Source organism: Bacillus rossius, chromosome 1, assembly GCF_032445375.1.
Source record: "Bacillus rossius redtenbacheri isolate Brsri chromosome 1, Brsri_v3, whole genome shotgun sequence".
Taxonomy (NCBI): Eukaryota; Metazoa; Arthropoda; class Insecta; order Phasmatodea; family Bacillidae; genus Bacillus; species Bacillus rossius.
Genome location: NC_086330.1, coordinates 307,043,345 through 307,061,906, shown reverse-complemented (window position 1 = coordinate 307,061,906; position 18,562 = coordinate 307,043,345). Strand labels below are relative to the sequence as shown.

The window sequence follows — 18,562 nt, the reverse complement described above, 5'->3', positions numbered from 1 at the left end:
ATCATGCAATCATTGATCGCATTGATGTCATTTTGAAGTAATACAATCATTGTGAAGATATTATTCTATAGATTTTTAAGCCGTCAGCAAATAAGACACCATAGGAATATTTTAATACATTTATAATTTCATCAATAAAGAATAAAGATATTAAATAATAAAGGCGATATGCCACCTCGAGGTACACCAGAAATTTCTTTCTGTAGATCAGAATTAGCATTATTTACGGATGTATAAAATTTACGATCATTCAGATTGCTGATAAATAGGGGTGTGTGGGATCCCGACACTTCGGGAAAAAAGTCGGGCGAGAATTTTCTTACTCCCGAATATTTCGGGAAATTGTTTAAAATTTTACAAATGTTTACTAATCACGTAAAACATGTTTATATCAATTCAAACCGTTTTTATAACAATATTTGTAACGGATTCGTACATTTTTGAAGAGTTTCCATTTTATTTCAGCGCAAAACATCTTTTAAACGTATGCCGATCGTAGCGACAGCTGTGGTGTGTAGTGAATTATGATAATCGTTTACACAGATCTAATTGGAATAACATAAACGTGCATGGAGTACATTTACATATTGTATGCATTCATAAATATATTTCTTCAAGGGTACCCGTTTGCAAGATACGTGAATAGTTTTATAACGTTTTTGCAGTCATCATTGAACACTTAATCTAAAACCACTATGTGTAGGTGTACATAGATGAAAACCGAAAACAAAACACATGCGTGATCCAACCTTTCGAAGAAATACTAGACGCGTTTCGTAACGAAGAGTAACCTTTCTCATTACTTAATAGCAGTGGCGATGTAGAGAACTGTATTGCCACTGTGAAAAATATGACATCACGTAGTTTTACACCACTGCTCAGGAGTATTTAAACATCTATGATTTTGCTTTGGGAAAAATAAAATAGTAGTAGTTTAGTTTGTAGTTTCGCTGGTTTTGTCGGCTGACGTTACGTTTTTAAGGCTTGTGCAAAGTATCTGTTCCTCATTTTCGATACTGTTGTATATTAAAACAAATAAACTAGCAGCCTACAAATAATGGAGGTCGCAATCTATCAGCCTGTTACTTGTAAACCTAAAGGTGTTTGGAAGTATTTTGAACGTCTGACAGACAGTAAATCCCTGGCAAAGTGTGTCTTGTGTGGAAAATTTTTGAGATGCGAGCATGGTAGCACGTCTGGATTACTAAGACATCTCAATCAACATCGATCTAAAAAAAAAAGAATTCGAGGATGCTAAAAAAAATTAAGTCGCCGCTGGAAAAAGGGCAAGTGAAGCAGACACAAAAAATAGCAGCAAAAAACAGCACATAGGTAGAAACTTACTACCGACCACGTCGATGAACTGATTTTTCTTCACCAAAACAGAAAAGAACTGAAAAACTCGAAGTGAAAAACTTTTTTTAAGATATAATAATTATAGCATTTAGATTTACAAAGAAGGATTTAAAGTATTAAAGTTTAATTTGAAATGATTCCTTTGATACTAGGGTTCAATATCAGAGTCATAAATATGCTCTTTTTTTATTATTATTTTGATAAAATTTTTCCCAATCCCGTCCCGTTTCCCGCGGGAAAAATTTATTTTTCCCGAAAATTTCTCGCAGTACAAAAACCTATTCCCGCACACCCCTATGGATAAACCATTTTAGGTACAGCAAAACCCCTTATTTGCACTTTTCATGGGGACAAAGTAAAAAAGTGTAAAAATTATTAATTTACCACATTTGACAAAAAAAAAATAGAATGAAAGCCAAAATGTTTTTCTGATTACTTCCTAACAAAAAAAATCTGAAATTTTCTTCTGCTTGCTTTTTTGGCTGTTCAGGGAGATTATTTGCCTCTCCAAATTATAAATACAGTTGCAACCTGCAGCGTTTATAACAAATCACATTGCGTCACAGTAATATTTTTTAAAAAAAGCCGCAAATTGATGGAAATTTACCATCAACAGCGCGCCGTACGCGGAGAAAGGTCATTGTACTCGGTCAGCTGCTGTAACGACACGGCGTAGACGCCGGCTGAGCTGCGCATGCGCAGTATAACTCACTCTATGCTTCGCCCAGACTCATGACCTTCCATCAGCAGCCAGCCAATAGATGCCAGCTTAGCGGAAAAAAATATAAGCTCCACCTCCCGTGTACCAGTTTTGTCAGTTCTAATACCAGTTTATTGGTATACGCACCAGTTTTCTCGCTGCCGTGACATGTTCAAGTTTACGTTTATCGTGATGTCTTGATACCAATAATTAATTATTTACAATCCCCAGAAATAAATGGTTAGTTTAAAAAATATGCGTCAAATGTACAATACTTCCGAAATTATAAAATATGTATAAAACGGTTACCAAGACTCCGCTCATTTTATCTTGTGAAGGTTATGTCTAGTACCAGTATTTCGGCTAAGTTGTGACATAAATACAGTATCAGAACTTACAAGCAGCCACGTTTATACTTTCGTGAGTTTACGTTTTTCCCTCGTGCATTTTAGATTGTCTCATGCTATAAGTACTCAGACTTTTACATGCCTAGGCTTCAATTATTACATGTTTAGAAATAAAGGCAACTTTTCATGTTATAAAATATGTATATTTTGAGATTTAAAATGTTCATAGCAGACTATAAAAGTAACGTTTTTCACAATGTTTTTAGGCCTTTTTTTCTGGTTGTTTATGGTTGTTACGTGACGTAAATAGCGGGATGGATTCGATTTTTGAGACGTAATTTGCGTGAAAGTATTGTATTGGACTAAATGGGAACTAAACGGAACCTGAATAATATAGTGCAAATAACGGGAAAATGTAAATAACGGTAACGTAAATAAGGGGTTTCGCTGTATTTACCTGAGAGTTCTATATTGGATACTGTTTCAAGTAATTTTTTGATTAATTGTATCAAAAGCCTTTACAAGGTCAGAATAACAGGGATCTACCTGACCTCTAGAAATCACTTCTGCATAAATAGGTAGGATTAAGAAAATCTTGAAAATAATTTTGTCAAAAACTTTGGCAAAGCCATTCAAAAGTGAAATGGGTATGTAATTAGATACATCTATTTTACTTCTTTTTTTTTTTTGTAAAGGGATCATTTTTTAGATTTTCCATTTATTTGGGTAAACACCAATCTGTAGGTACTTGAATTAAAATTCTACCTTAAGTGAGGCACAAGGAGATTTGCACAACCTTTTATAATAAAGTTAAGGATCTTATCAGGGCCCGTGGAAATAGAAGATTTTAGAATTTTGATACTCCACAAAACTTGACTATCACTGATATAAATTTGGCATAGAACAATTAGATATAACTTAAGTTGGTAAACTGTACGTTGACTTAGAAGAAATGTAAACACTGGAAAAGTAGGTAGCAAAGTAATTGGAAAAACTTAAAGGATCATTATTCATTAGTAACAGTGCCGTAAATCTTTAGAGATAATTGTTGTTCACAACCATCTTTCATAATTTTAACATAATGCCAAAAGTTTTTTAGGATTATGTTTAATATTGTTGTTAATAGATTGGATCCAGTATGTATTTTTTATCCCGAGTAATTAGTGATTTATTTAGATTCCTTATTTTTTTTTGAGAAAATAGTATAATATATTGGGTTTCAATTACATTTATATAATTTATGGAAGTGACTTTTATATTTTTAAGTATGTATTGATAAGTTCTTTCGAATACTAATGTCGATATTTATTTAAAGATTGTTTGACGGATGTCGGAATATAATCATTTTATTTACACGCTATTCTTGCAACTCTTGACATCACACTCTACCTCATTTAAGTGACACGTGACCACGGTCAACAGATCATGATGGTGTTAATGCTCAGACAGATTTTCGGCAGCACTTGAACTACATGACCACAATAGTTAATCCACAATTTTGCTGTTTTGGCATTGCAAACCACTGCTTATCCCTTAATGTTTTAAGATATATTTAGAGGTAATATTTTTTAGTAATTGTGTATCAGCATATTATTTAGGTTCCAGGTCATGATAACATATTCTGTATTTGTATTTTATTGTGGTGTATAATCTTAACAGTTTCTTTCATTTAATTACTTTTTATTTAAGATAGCCATTTAACTGCAGTTTTACTGGTTACACATTGTTTGTTGGGTTACTATTTGTGTAAATGCTTTATTAGTACTTTATTCACTTTAAATGTGGTTTTAATGACTATAGTTTAAGATTATGTCCATTTATAAGCATTCATTGTGTTTTTAGAACGTTACATAGTTTTTTTTTTGGTAAAGTAAGGAAAGATGTACGATTCTCTGGTGCCCGCAGACAGACAATTTATCAGTTATGAGAAGTTCTGATGCTTTCCGTATGTGTATCTTATGATGGGAAAATTTGCAGGTGTTAGGTCCCACAGTATATTTTTAATTTATCCGGGTTTTGTACCTGCAAATCAAAAGTGAACTTTGAAATTGTATTCCAATTGTTTTCAACAGAAACATCTAAGAGTGAGGGTAATATAACTTGTGTACTGATATGTCTTTCTATGTAAAAGCTGTGCTGTGATTGGTCGGTGAGGTCACAAGACTGTCTCATCAGTCATTTTTCAAGTATTGTGCGTAAGGACATGCAGAAATGGTGGCTCACTGAAAAATATTATGATCAAATAGAGGGTGGACAATTTTACATCTAGGGTAGGACCGTGCAGCTGTTAAGTTCATCTTGATCAAATCCCCCTCCCTCTTTCCATTATTTTTATTATAAATTAGGCCCCAGACTCACAGTACAGGCCCGGGGTGGCTTTTGGTCCACCGGGACATAGTTCCCTTTCTTCCAGTAGCTAACGATGACGAGGTCGCTAGGGATTTTCTTTTGTGAAGGCACAGGACTGTGAGGAATAATTGGCAAAAGTGCATGGTGTCAATAGTTATAAATATTTTATGGAAGGATTATCATTTTGATAATATCTTAAAAAGCAACCCACACTTTTTTTACAATAAAATACTTTTTTTTTCTTATTTACACTATTCTTAAATCAAATTTATTAAAATTTATTTTCTATTTTTTAGTTGAATTTTCTATACAAGAGTGTTTTTAGTTTTTATAACTATTATTTATTTTTTATTTTTTAGTTGGATTTTCTATAAAAGCATGTTTTTTTTGTTTTTTTAAACTATTATTTATTTGATGTTTTAAAGGGATTTCATAATCAAAAACAATCAGTGACGTTTTAAACATGCAACAAGTATCCATGTTCTTTTTGCTACTGTTTCGCTAAATACATTAGAGTTTCACTATAAAGAAAAAGAAGGGACTAAAATTATGGCAGTTTGTTATAATGAAGTTATTTATACCGAAATCACAATGATTGCCTGATTTGGGGTTTTTAACATAACTCGATCTTGTTAAATTAACAAAGTAGAAAATCTAATACCAATATGAGTGGTACAAGCATCAATTACTTTAACAGCTATACTTTGGGATCAAGATACATACTACATACATACATATTATGTAGTATGTATATGTACTATACAGAAATACGTAAGTTGTTTGCCAAAACAGTAAGCCTACCTTTAGAATCAAGACAAGCTGTTTGCAAAAATGCTGTAATAAATCAAAAATATACAATTTAAAAGAAAGGAAAAAAAATTTTACATTTTTAAATTGTTGAGAAAAAATCCTTCATCTACTGCTTTTAACATTTCAAGTTTCATTTCCTAGAAGAAATGTTCAGTAGTACTGTTTTTTAAACTATAAAAACAAATGGACCCAACACATGTAAAAATAAGTTATACTCGTAGTATAGCCATGTTTCTCAAACAATAAACAAGGAAACGACCAGAGATGTGTGTGCAGCAATACTGTACGATGTAGAACTTCGCATCGGTTAAACACGTTGTGCGAGCATAGAACAAAGAGTAATGTCAGAAAACACCACAATGCAGCGCTTTAGTCGCTACACCAGTTTTGTGCATTAATTTCAACACTAGACCATTGCAGTTATCTATGGCGCGTATCAAAATAAATAAGATGGCAGTTTCTGGGTGAATGGCGACGATTTTATCCGTTTGTCGTTTACCGTGCCGGGCAGAAAAGTGTTGTTCAAATAAAAATTTATAGAATATTTTAAAAATTTGAGCGAGAAAATTTGTACTAGTGAAATTTTTTACGTTATGTTATATGGACGTCTGACGAGACCAAAGGCATAGTTCGTAGTAATGAATAGTTCGCTCTAATGAAGTTCTTTAAAACGGTGTTTTACTGTAGTTGTAATGGAAAAATCACATGAATGATTCAAAACACTGCATAATTGTCATTTAAACTTGAAAACATAATATTATTTGTATTAATTTTGTCACACTTGCCAGAATTGGGAAAAAGTAAATAAATGCTAACAACCATGAACTACAACACCTCAAAACAAAGACACTCCATTGCAATGGCCATTAAAAGAAGTAAACGTCATAGTTTCAACGACATATAAATTGGTAGTCACAATCAATCTAACATCATGTCATACAGTAGCAGCTTACTTGCTGTTTGTATCTATGACAAAACAGATTTGCGACTAAAGAATATCTAAAAAAATGTAAATAGTTAAGATTCCAGATGAAATTAGCAGATCAATACAGTTCACCTGGGTGCCACTAAGAATGAAAACTTTTGAATAAGTAGGGTTTAAATATGTAAATACAAGCTCATGTAATCAATTATTAGGGAATAAAGAATAATAAAAAAAGATTCACATTTTTCATGAAATTAATTACATTTGATTTCATGGCATTATGCATATCACAATAATTTTCTGAATCAATATGTGGAGTAGCAGGTGCTGGATAATAAGGAAAACAGGAACTAAAATGAAAGGTTTGTTGCTTCCACTCTCTCAAATGGTGAGAAAATGTTTTTAATGGGTTTCTAATTATCATTACAAACAATTGAATTTGATATTCGTATAAGAAAAGAATTTATCTGTATTAGATTTGAACTAAAAAAACTGATATTCGCACAGCACTAGTACATGGACATAGTAAAAAACTAAAACAAGCGATAACTTGAGTTAAAAGTGTACAGTATCAGCTCCATTCATCACTACTTTGTGCGCTAGGCTTTTTGTTTTAATTTTGCAGCTAATAAGGTTCACCTTGTTTTGTGGTACTTTGCAGTCCTTAAATATTAGCTGCCTCAATCAATGAATAAATACTAGATTTCGGCTTGCACAATAAACAGAAAACAATTTTCTCTTCAAATAGTGTGGAAATTTTTGAAATTTGTGACCTCAAATAATTACCCATCCGGTCCCATTCCCAGAGGAAAATTGTTTTCCCGCCGAAAGTTTTCCTGAATCAAAACTCTCCATTCATGCCCAACTTTACTACTGGGTTGTTTAAAAAGTTGAAACATTACAAAAGATCAAATATCGCAATAACAGTTTATTTAATAACTCGACCGAGGTGTTGTGGAAAAAGTAATAAATTTTATTAATCCTAATATTCTTGATGTACTACTAAGAAGATTATCTACATGCTGATGAAAATAAAGTTAAGTAACTAATATAACTCCTAGATATGTTATGTGGTCCACACGTTTAATGTCGTTACTTGAGATTTGATAATTATGGGTAATTAAATGTTTTTTTTTTCCTTTTAAAGGTAATACAAAATATTATTAATAATAGTGACATACTATTGCTAGAGAAATATGCTTTTAAACAGCTTAAACAGCACCCTGTTGTCCCTCTGACGCACGCTACTCACCGCGCACGGCGGGCAGGGCAGGTCGCGCACCTCCAGCTGTGGAGAGACCGCCTCCCACGGCCCGGCCGGGCGCCGTGCCGCCTCCACGCGCACCAGCACGGCCGAGTGGCACGGCGCGGGGCAGAGGTGGGGGCAGGCAGCACGCACACGGCCGCACACCTGGCGGCACGGGGGGCAGTCGCCCGGGTGGCAGCGGTGCTTCTCCCGCCGGGCGTGGTGACAGTCCGGCGGCTGCCTGCGCACACGGCCGGCGACTCTGCACTACTGTCCGTGGCAATGCTCACTTTACTCTCAACTGACAACTGAGAATGATATGTGTTGTACTTCACTGCAGATACAGAAATCACATTCATCCATGATTTCAATATAATGGGTGACAAGAGGATACTGACAGAAGATTTCAGTAAGATTTCTAAAAATGCCATGTTGGATCATAAATATTCCTTCATTTTTCTTTTGTTTATTGTATTTAAATATGTAACAACTTGAATAATTTTAACATTGTTACATGCCTGCTAACAATATATTTACGCACAATTTTAGTGAGAAGTGTATAAAATTAATAAAAAAAATAAGCAACAAAAACAAAGAAATTTTACACTGAACTTGATGAAATTGGAAAAAGAAATCTGATCTATATAAATAAATGGTTTAAATATAATTTGAAACATTAGTAGCAAAAATATTCTCAAATGCAGCAAGCACTGTTACAATTATTCCAATTACAGGTCATTCGCCTCTACATCAATAATGAAGATAGCCAAATATAACAAGTATGTTTATAATCTACATTAGCTAATGTTATTAGGCTGGCAGCCCTGCGGCTTGCAGTAAGAAGCAGTTGGTGCAGCAAGTGAGAACTAAATATTTACACTAGAAACATAATAGGATGTGAAACCCATGTAAAACTGAATAGGTAACTAGGAATGATTCTATATTAAACACTGCAAAATGCAAGATTCTTGATGGTTCCTAGCTTTCTAGAAATATCCCATGGTTACGCACAGAGGCATACGGCAATGGGACCTCGAGGATTAGAGGGGGCACCTGGATACAGACACAGTGCTAATTAATGCAAGTCAAGCCCAGGTTCTGGGCTTGAACCCACCCCTTCAGTATATGAGCAATAAGTTAATCACAACCTCTGAGGTTGTTACTGGTTCATGCAAGTGTGTACCAAAGCCTTTTTATTTCAGAGTATGCACAATTTGCACAAACAATAATATGTATATGGCGAATTGGGAAAAAAAACTAAATAACACCATATAGCATTCAGTAGATTATAAAACAGAGAAATGCAAGTTAATACATACACACTATAGCACCAAAATGAAAGTTTAATCATGAATCTAAGCAGCATTTAATCAAAAATAACTAAAATCACAAAAAAATCTTTTGATGTTTTAAATACAAGGAATGTCTTTATTTATAGAAACATTTTGTACCAAAGAGCATGCATCATAAAAATGAATTTAATTTATTTAATCATGTACAGTAGAATCCCGTTATAGCAAGCACAGTAATAGCGAGAACACGGCTATAACGAGGTCTTTTTGAGGAATTTACGGCGTGATAGCATGAAGCGCGCTTTGCTTATTTGTCTGCTTTATCTCCACCCATCTCGCTCGCCGCTAGACATCTTGCCGTTGACGCTGTCACATTCTTCAGCCTTGCAGTCACCACCTAAGTGCGTGGATTAAAAATAGAATCCCGTCCTTTCTTTCATCAAACTTCCGTTAGTTATCTGTGCCTGCGACTTAACAGTGACAGGTCACAGCATCACTGGCTGGCTTCAAGGCCAAGGTATGCTCGAGTCGAATAAATTAAGCCTTTGAATATATATATTCTTGTACGCATTTATTATTTAGAAAATAGACGAAATCTATTATTTCCCGCCATTAAACATGACAATGTGCACATTTTTTAAAAAAAAAATATAAATGCTCTTAATTAATTTGTTGGGACATTTTCATTAACGAATAATAACATTGTTTATATTTATGCTAGGGCAAAAAAGTCAGAGCCGTCTTTATACTAGTTGCTAATTGATCGCGTTAATAATACACAAATACACAAAACTTGTTTGGAATTATTTCAGTCGTGACACATTTACAAACACGTCACGTTATTTATTTTACTATCTGACAAATAGTAGGCACTACCGTATTTATTTCCAAATCGCTAGGACAGTTTTTTGTAACATTTGTATCTGTCAGTTGTTGGGGATCTGTCCGGGAAAGGGGTGGTGATGGTTTGAGTTTAATGCCAAATTAATTTTCTAAAAAAGTTGACAGGTTTCTTTAAATGAAAAAAGTAGAGTTTTCCAGCGACTATTTCGTTGTGAGGCGTACGTGCATTGCTGCACTCCTGCATTTTTGTAAGGAATCAAATCGTCGCGCTACACTAGCACCGCCTGTTAGTAACATCCTGAACCAACATGGCCGCCAGCAGACAGCCCACGTCGACAATAGATAGCAGCACAATGCTGCGTCGGCCGCGGGCCAAGCCGAGTAATCGATTGCGGGCTGAGATCCTATACTTACGTGGCATGGTAGGGTATTCTGGTTATTTTGACGCAATCGGTGATCGCATCCGTACTTGTGGGATATCGTTTTAAAGAGAATTCACACATCTGCTCACATAAATTAAGATTTCGTTAATATAACCTGTTATTTTCCAATTATACAGGTTTAAACACAATTTTTATGCTATTTTCGGTTAATTTTTATTTTAGGGGGGGGGGGGGGGCCAAAATCTATCCAATTCGGTTATAGCGAGGACACGGTTATAGCGAGGACACGGTTATAGCGAGGATCAAACCCGGAACCGTGACACCTCGCTATAACGGGACTCTAGTGTATATCAAATATCATATTGAATCACTTTTAAACTACAAATGCTTGTCAATTTAAATTTACTGCACTCAATGTATTTGTTTTAGACAAACATGTTACAAATTATTTAAAAATGCAGCAAGTCATAATTACACTATTTTGGCAGAGTAATACTTTAAAAAACAAATTTATGAAAATAAAAACCATAACACTAAAATGTTCTGTTTTAAAAATGAAGTTAGACTAATGAAACCACGAATTCCCGTCTCTGATCATTCGTAATGCCACGAGCAGCTATGGTTGCCTACTTGCAAGGGAGCGGGCAGCGTGGGGGGCGCGTCCTCCTCTCCCGGCCACACGGCACTGCAACGCTCGTCTTCCCGCAGCGGCAGCTGACCTGCACCGTGCGTGGACAGGGGTAGCACGGCCCACGGTGGCACACGCCCGCGCACTTGTGGTTCCCACAGCGCAGCGTGCGCCCACACTCCTTCTCACACGGCGGGCAGTTACCATCGCAGCACTGCACACACGCGCACATATGGACACATATACCATGCCACTGACACACCTGGGGAGACTGCCAGAGCAGACACCAAACGAGTCATAACAAGTGCCAACGAAACCTGCAAGAGAAACTAACATCACACAAGAAACATTAGGATTATGTTTGACTCGTACTATAAAAACATTGTTATGAGGACTTTACCACATAAAAATTCTATGTCGAAAGTACAAAACCTGATTTTATAATTCCAACTTAATACCAAAATCATAAAATATTTCCTGCAACAGGTGCAATAAATCCTAATCACATATAATATTTAATGAACAACTACAACTACAGCAAAAAATAACATTTCCTTGCAAAATAGTACGAAGTGTTCAAACTACAACAGAATAATAATAATCAGTAAAGTTGGCAGTAATGGCGATGTAGAAGAGCGGGGATGTGACCCACCTTGCGGTTGCATGGGTGGCGGCCACAGTCCTTGAGCTGTTTGCACTTGGAGTCACAGAGGAACTCCTTCTGGCACGGCAGCTCCTTGGAGTGCAGGCCACAGCGGCACGGCCGCGTCACCACCTCCAGGCACTGCGACGACACGGCAGCCGGGCACAGCACATTAGCACGCAAGCATGTGTTGAGCCAATACCAGCGATAACACAAGTTCTTCATTCGTACCACCATCTCAACTACTCATTTGTAACGTAAAAATAAAAAAAATATATATATATATATAAATATTAATTTTATTAAAAAATTGGTTTGTGAAAGTCAACATAAAAGATACCTTTAACTTAAATGCATTCTCTAGAGCCAAATGTTGATCGTAGTTTTTAAGAAATTATTATACAAACTGGTCGCAAGTAACAACCATACTAAGAGTCAGGATACAGAAATATTAATTTTCAATTATTAATTTTCAATTTAAGGTACGAATTTGAATATAAGAAGCACTAGGACAGAAAACACCCTCTCTTTCGAAATTATGATGATAACAAACAAAAAAAATTAAAAATTTGTAGGCTATCACTGCCATTTCAAGTTTAAAAAAAATTATCTGTGATGCTTCAGCCAACGTTATTTTAACGTGTCATCAGCAATGAGGTCATGAAGATTATGACACTCCACATTACGATACAGGCATGTTAGTGTAGGAACCAGGAGTGACTTCTGTAACCAAAGATGAACAGTCCGGGGCGGGAACACAGTGCCCGTTCAGCAGTCTGCAGTGTGAACTAGTGTTGGGCCGATTCCTAAAATATACCGATTCCGATTCCATTTTCGATTCTTAAATTAAAGGGTCGATTCTTTGAATCCGATTCCGATTCCTTAATTTTTATCTGACAATGTTCAACAGAGTAATATACTCAGAAAAAAAAAGGTTGTTTATGATTTTAAAAATGTAATTGCATTGTGTTTAATTTTCTGTGCAGAAATTAACATTATATACAGCATATATAATGTTAAAAAGTATATTCATTACCATCAAGTTACGCTACCTTGAATTTCTAGCACAAATTGGGCTTTTAACTTTGCATATAGTTAGACGAAACACGTGTTCAAACACTGCCAATAATCAAAGATGTCTTATGACGTAAATTGTAAATAATGTTATAACTTAACCAACTTTAGATACCTTACATTAATTAATTATCAAAAAAAGAGGTTTGTACTGTTAGGTTAAGAATTTTATTTTCAAGCACAACTAAATTATGAGCCAAATAAAATGACAATATAACCTCGTTTATACATATTTCAAGGGACCAGGGCGAAAAAAAAATAAAAAAAGGGAAATGTAAAAATAAAATTTTATTATCTCATTATGAAGGAAATGACAAAAAACAAATATGCAACACACTAAAATAAAATGTCAGAGATGATTACGTTTTAATATATTACCTAGAACTTAATTATCTCACTTGGTGAAAAGAATAAATCCATCCAGTCTTGCAGTTCTTCACAACCGTAAAGAGAAAATAAATTTTCGGTTCTTGAGTAATAAAGTTCTGTGCATGTTTTAGCATCTCACAATTTCCACATTTTATGGTGAGATTTTCTTACACAAAATATTTAAACTCTTCAAATAATCGCGTGTTAACATTTAATTCATTTCAGAAATTTATCGGAAACAATTCTGTTAAACTAACACTACTTTCAAAAGATTGTTTATGTTTGGTAATAAAAATTTACGAACGTTTCAGCAGCAATGTTTGGAAATTCAGATTAGCCAACTGCCTTTCCAAAATATATCTAACGTAAAACGAGCATCGCTGAACACGCACAAGAACGCCGATTTACAGCAATTTGGTTATGTTGCTTTTAAACTTATTTTAATATGGCCGCCACTGTAATCCACTGTGAATTTGGGTAAAATCTCATTCAAAAATTATTTCATTTTAATTCTTTAAAGTTTAAAGTGCAGAGATGTGAAACATCTTAATTTTCACGTTCACGTCACCAAATATTTGGTTCATGGCCGTATGGTTTACCATGGCAGGTAGCACAAAAAAAATTAGGTTGTTTACAATGGCAAATGTAGCTGCCATGATCAAATAGTTAACGTTTACATTATTTTACTTGCCGTTTACGTTTACATAATTTTTAGGGCTGTACGGGATAGGTAATTTTGGTTCGGGAAAAATTCGGGCGGGAAGCTATGATTTCCCTCGGGAAACGGGACGGGAACGGGAATTATTTAAAAGTGCAATATGTATCCAACCAAATTTATTTATTTCAAAAATGGGCTATCAAAACCATATCATTTTAACTTTTAAAAGCCATAGTATTAAAATAAAAATTTTGAAAAAATAAACAATACTATGAAATGCCTCCATTTTCGTGTATGAACACTAGTTCCTCTGTATGTTCTGAGGAAAGGGACATACGCTTGGGGGATACAATGTTCCCAGCAGAAGAAAACACACATTCACTTGCTGTTTCTGTTGCAGGGATGCCTAAATACTGCATTGCAACTTTACACACGTTAGGGAACGCATCTTTTCCTTTTTCTCTCCACCACTTTAGAGGATCATCACTTCTTTGTATAACAGGCATACTGAAATAGCAATCAGTTTCTGATGACATGATCTGGTTACTTGATTCGCTCTCAGCAAGTTCGTCAAAAACACTCCAGAGAGAAGTAGAACTCTGTGCCAACTCACTGGTACCTGCAGTTGTTACTGAAAGAAAAAGAAACACCACATTCTTACACAATGCTATAGTGGCTTTTGTATAAATAAAATAACTAGGCCTACAAATAAATTAAACAATACCTGGTTGTGCCGTTGCCTGTGTGATTTCTTTTACTTTTTTATCCAGGTGGTTACGTGCCAAAAGTTTTTCTTCCGTTGGAATTACAACAGCCTTAAACCTCGGGTCTACTAACATTGCAGTATAGTATGGCTCTTTTCGATCGTAGCATGGAAATCGTGCTTGGAGAGCCAGAAGTACCTCATTTGCAAACTCCCATCCCTTTGCATTGGTGTTGATGTAGGCCTTCAGACAATTTTTTAGAGAAAAAATGACCGGAATGACCATTGATGCTGATGGTGAACGTTCACCACAAAGTTGGGTTGTAGCATCATACAATGGTTGCAATATATTAAGGGATGGGTCGATTCGATTCTCCGATTCCTCGATACCACCGATTATTAAAAAATTTGGGTACTCAGTATCGGGTACTAGAAAAGGGCAAGGTAGGTTAGGAATCGGTTAAGTTAAGAAAATACAGTAGTAATATATTTTCGTCTGAACTTTACTTACTTATTTTAATATATCTTACCTGCCGTATGTGCATAAAATTCCTAATAATGCTCATTATTATTAAATATTTTTTATACGAATAAAAATAAATAAAAACAATGTTACCGGGCATGTTTAACCTCTAATTAAAACTCCACGATCGAAGAACATTATTCCTCACTCATGTATTAGACGTAAATAAATTGTAAAAAGACTTATTAATTTTATTTGCAGTTAAGAAAAGTCCATTGTTTTTTGTGAAGAAAGTGACGGTTATGAAACGAGATCACATCACGTGTCGTCACCATTTTAGTTGTGAGCCATTCAAGGATGATGGCCTCCACAAAATCTCTGGTGGCCATAAAATATAAAGTCAAGTCGAAACGTATCGATTCGTTGCGTACGGGACAAATTGTATAATTAAAGCAACAATCGATTTTAAAGAATTCTCTGGCCATACCGCCAACAGAGGCTCGTGTTTATTTCTTGCAAAGTAAAACCGTAATAATTACTAGAAAAACACTTGAAAATAGTTTTAGCAAAACAATATTTGTGCCAAATAAATAGCATAAATGCGCAACAATTCACAGTAACCTCAATAGCACGACGGTGAATTACGGAAAATAGTTTTAGCAAAACAATATTTGTGCCAAATAAATAGCATAAATGCGAAACAATTCACAGTAACCTCAATAGCACGACGGTGAATTACTCACCGTCGTGCTATTGAGGTTACTGTGAATTGTTTCGCATTTATGCTATTTATTTGGCACAAATATTGTTTTGCTAAAACTATTTTCAAGTGTTTTGCTAGTTTGTTAGTAAAAAAATGTTCGCCGACTGTCGTTTCAAATTACGATGCGAATGGTCTGATATTGTATCAACATGTCTAGAGTTTGGGAACATTTTCGCATCAATAGTGAAAATGACAAATATGCAATTTGTAATCATGGTAGTGCGCAAATTTCACGGAGCGGTACTTACAAATCTACAACCAATTTAATGAAGCATTTGAAATCCCGGCACACATTACTACCAGAAAAAATAGTCTTTGAAGAAAAACAAACTTTTGTTTACAGCACTGTCACCAACTAAGTCAAAAGGTACCACAGAAAAAAGTATTGCTACCTTTGAACCCATTTTGAACAAAGATGTTATGTTATCGGCGTTATCACCTGTTAAAGAACCCTGTCTAAATGTTGAACTTCTTTGTGCACAGCCTAGTACTTACTAGCAAACAAACTTTATGTGAAGATGCTTCTTCACTGGTAATTAAAAAAAAAAACCCTCAACATTTAATCCTAAGTTTATAATTATCCTTTATACATGTTATTATCATTATGTAATGCATTCAATTCTTAAGTAGTTTTAATTATGTGACCAGAATTACCAGGAATCGAAAACTGGAATGACTCGGAATCGAGAATCGAAATTTAGGAATCGGTACCGGTATCGGAATCGATAAAAATGTGTACTCAACCCATCCCTAAATATATTAATGTAAGAGTCAATAAGGTTCCATTCACTCAACTGCAGATTGTCCATGTTCAGTGTTGGTAAGTGACGAGAAAGAGGTATCTTGTTGTCAAACAATCTCTTCAGCATTAAAAACTCTGAATTCCATCTTGTCTGACAGTCTTGAATCAAGTTTAGTACTGGCAGATCTAGTTCTTCTTGAATTCAATGCAACTGTTCAGTTGCTCGCGCACTGTGTTTGTATCGTCCAACAATCGAACGTGACTTTTTCAGTACCTCTTTGATCTCACATGTTACTTTAACAGCATCTTGCAATACAAGCTGCAGTGTATGTGCAAAGCACTGCAGCTGCGTAAACTTAAGTTTGCATAGTGAAAGTCCCAACTTAAGGTTTCGTCCATTATCACTCACAATGTACATGTCCACTTTGTCCCCTGCATTTTCTAAGTCCCATTCATTGAAGCACTCTACTAGTTTCTCACTAATTGCTTCACCAGTGTGTCCACCAGGAAAGCTGTAACACCCTAAACAGTACTTCTTCATGTCGAAATCTTCAATAAAATGACATGTCAGCGACATGAATGCTTCGTTGCTAGCAGATGTCCACAAATCACAAGTGAATGATAAAGAAGCAATTTTGGATAAACTTATTGCATTGGCAATATGTTCAGACATTTTTGCCTTTGTTTTGTTGTACAGTTCAGGTATTACTCTTCTTGAAAAAGTGTTACGAGATGGCACTGAATAAAGTGGTTGAGCTATTTTAAGGACTTTTTGAAATTTATGATTTTCCACTGTACTGTATGGCAACATAGCATCAGCTATCCATTCCCCAATACAGTTCGTCAGTGAAATGGCCCTTTCATGTGTTGAAGGCCATTTGTAAGCTTCGTCTAAGCGAAGTTGCTTCTTTGTTGGTTCTAAAGTTTTTTCCCCAATATTTCCGCCTTTCCGTGTTGCTTCTATCTGTTCAAGTTCTTTTTTCAAATTTGGATGTTGCATCAGATGTCGAAGCAACCCAGATGTGCTACCAAAATTGGTTTTTAAAACCTTTTTGCATTGTTTACACTGTGCAGACACATTATCTGGCATTTTTTGGTAAAAAGACCAGATAGGAGTTTTTAATTTGGTGTGGCGACTTTCCATGATGAAATTCACGTATGTAAACACACACACCTTATGTAAAAAACTTCACACTAAAATACTCGCCAACACAGATAATATCACAATGCTTTTAAAACCGGAGTAAAATACATTGAATATCTTGTTCTGTAGAGAAAGGAACCTGAATCTCTGGCGCTCGGCTTTGTGTGTGGAACAGCATCGGTGACAAACTTTACGATATGTAAATATTTAGAAATAACATTTCACCACAGTTTCTCTCAACGCCTATCTTTGCTTTCACCGTCGTTTGTCCTAAACACCAAAATTATGATCGTTCAAATACATTTCGATGTAATATACATCAGTGTCGCCAACGTCTTTCCGCAATATTTCTTATTCGTTAAAACGAACATCACCGAACATGCACGAAGATGCCATATTTACAAGACTTTGAACGTTCACATCACCAAACGTTTTACTCATGGCCGTATGGTACACCTTGGCAAGTGGCACAAAAAAAATGTTTACAATGGCAAACGAAGCTGAGAAATTGCCGTGGCCACAAACGCACGTAGTAAAGTAAACTAGATACAGTTTACACAATTCGCTTTACTTTTATTGTTCCGTCTAAACTTGTGTCACGGTTTGCTATAAAATGGAGCGCTAATGCAACATTAATTGCGGGAAATGCTTTGCATTAAACGGGAAAATAATGCATTAAAACTATAGGGAAAATGACGGTGCCAGTAAAAAAATACGTTAATTACGCAAATTCGTATATCTCAGGTACGTAAAAATGAGGTTCTACTGTAATCACAGAAAACTTATGTTCCTTTACGAAGACACCTAAAGATAGGTTACGCAGTGATTTTATCAGAAAAATTATCAATATACATTTTCGGGAAATATTACTTTCCCGAATAATTTCGGGAAAAATTCATTCCCGAAATTTCCCGAAAAATCGGGATCCCGCCCAGCTCTAATAATTTTCTTTTAACATTTATGATTTTGTCTAAATTTTTTGAAGGTTTACTATTAAATGCAGTTCTGCTGCAACGTAATTTCCGAAAAATGCTTTCGCTTAAAGCGGGAAAGTAGATACTGCATTTGTACTGTAGGGAAAATGGCGGTGCAAGTAAATAAATACGTTAATCACCGTAATTCGT

The 18,562-nt window shown here is 35.2% G+C and overlaps 1 protein-coding gene across 1 annotated transcript in view; it reads right to left on the bottom strand.

Moving 5' to 3' along the window:
- LOC134527870 (NF-X1-type zinc finger protein NFXL1) overlaps positions 1-18,562 on the bottom strand; it is a 73,777-nt gene that overhangs the window by 35,927 nt on the left and 19,288 nt on the right. The window contains exons 8-10 of the mRNA XM_063360851.1: positions 11,532-11,663; positions 10,882-11,093; positions 7,740-7,974 (exon numbers count right to left, since the gene is read on the bottom strand). Coding sequence (XP_063216921.1) covers positions 7,740-7,974; positions 10,882-11,093; positions 11,532-11,663 — 579 coding nt within the window. The remainder of the gene's footprint in view (positions 1-7,739; positions 7,975-10,881; positions 11,094-11,531; positions 11,664-18,562) is intronic.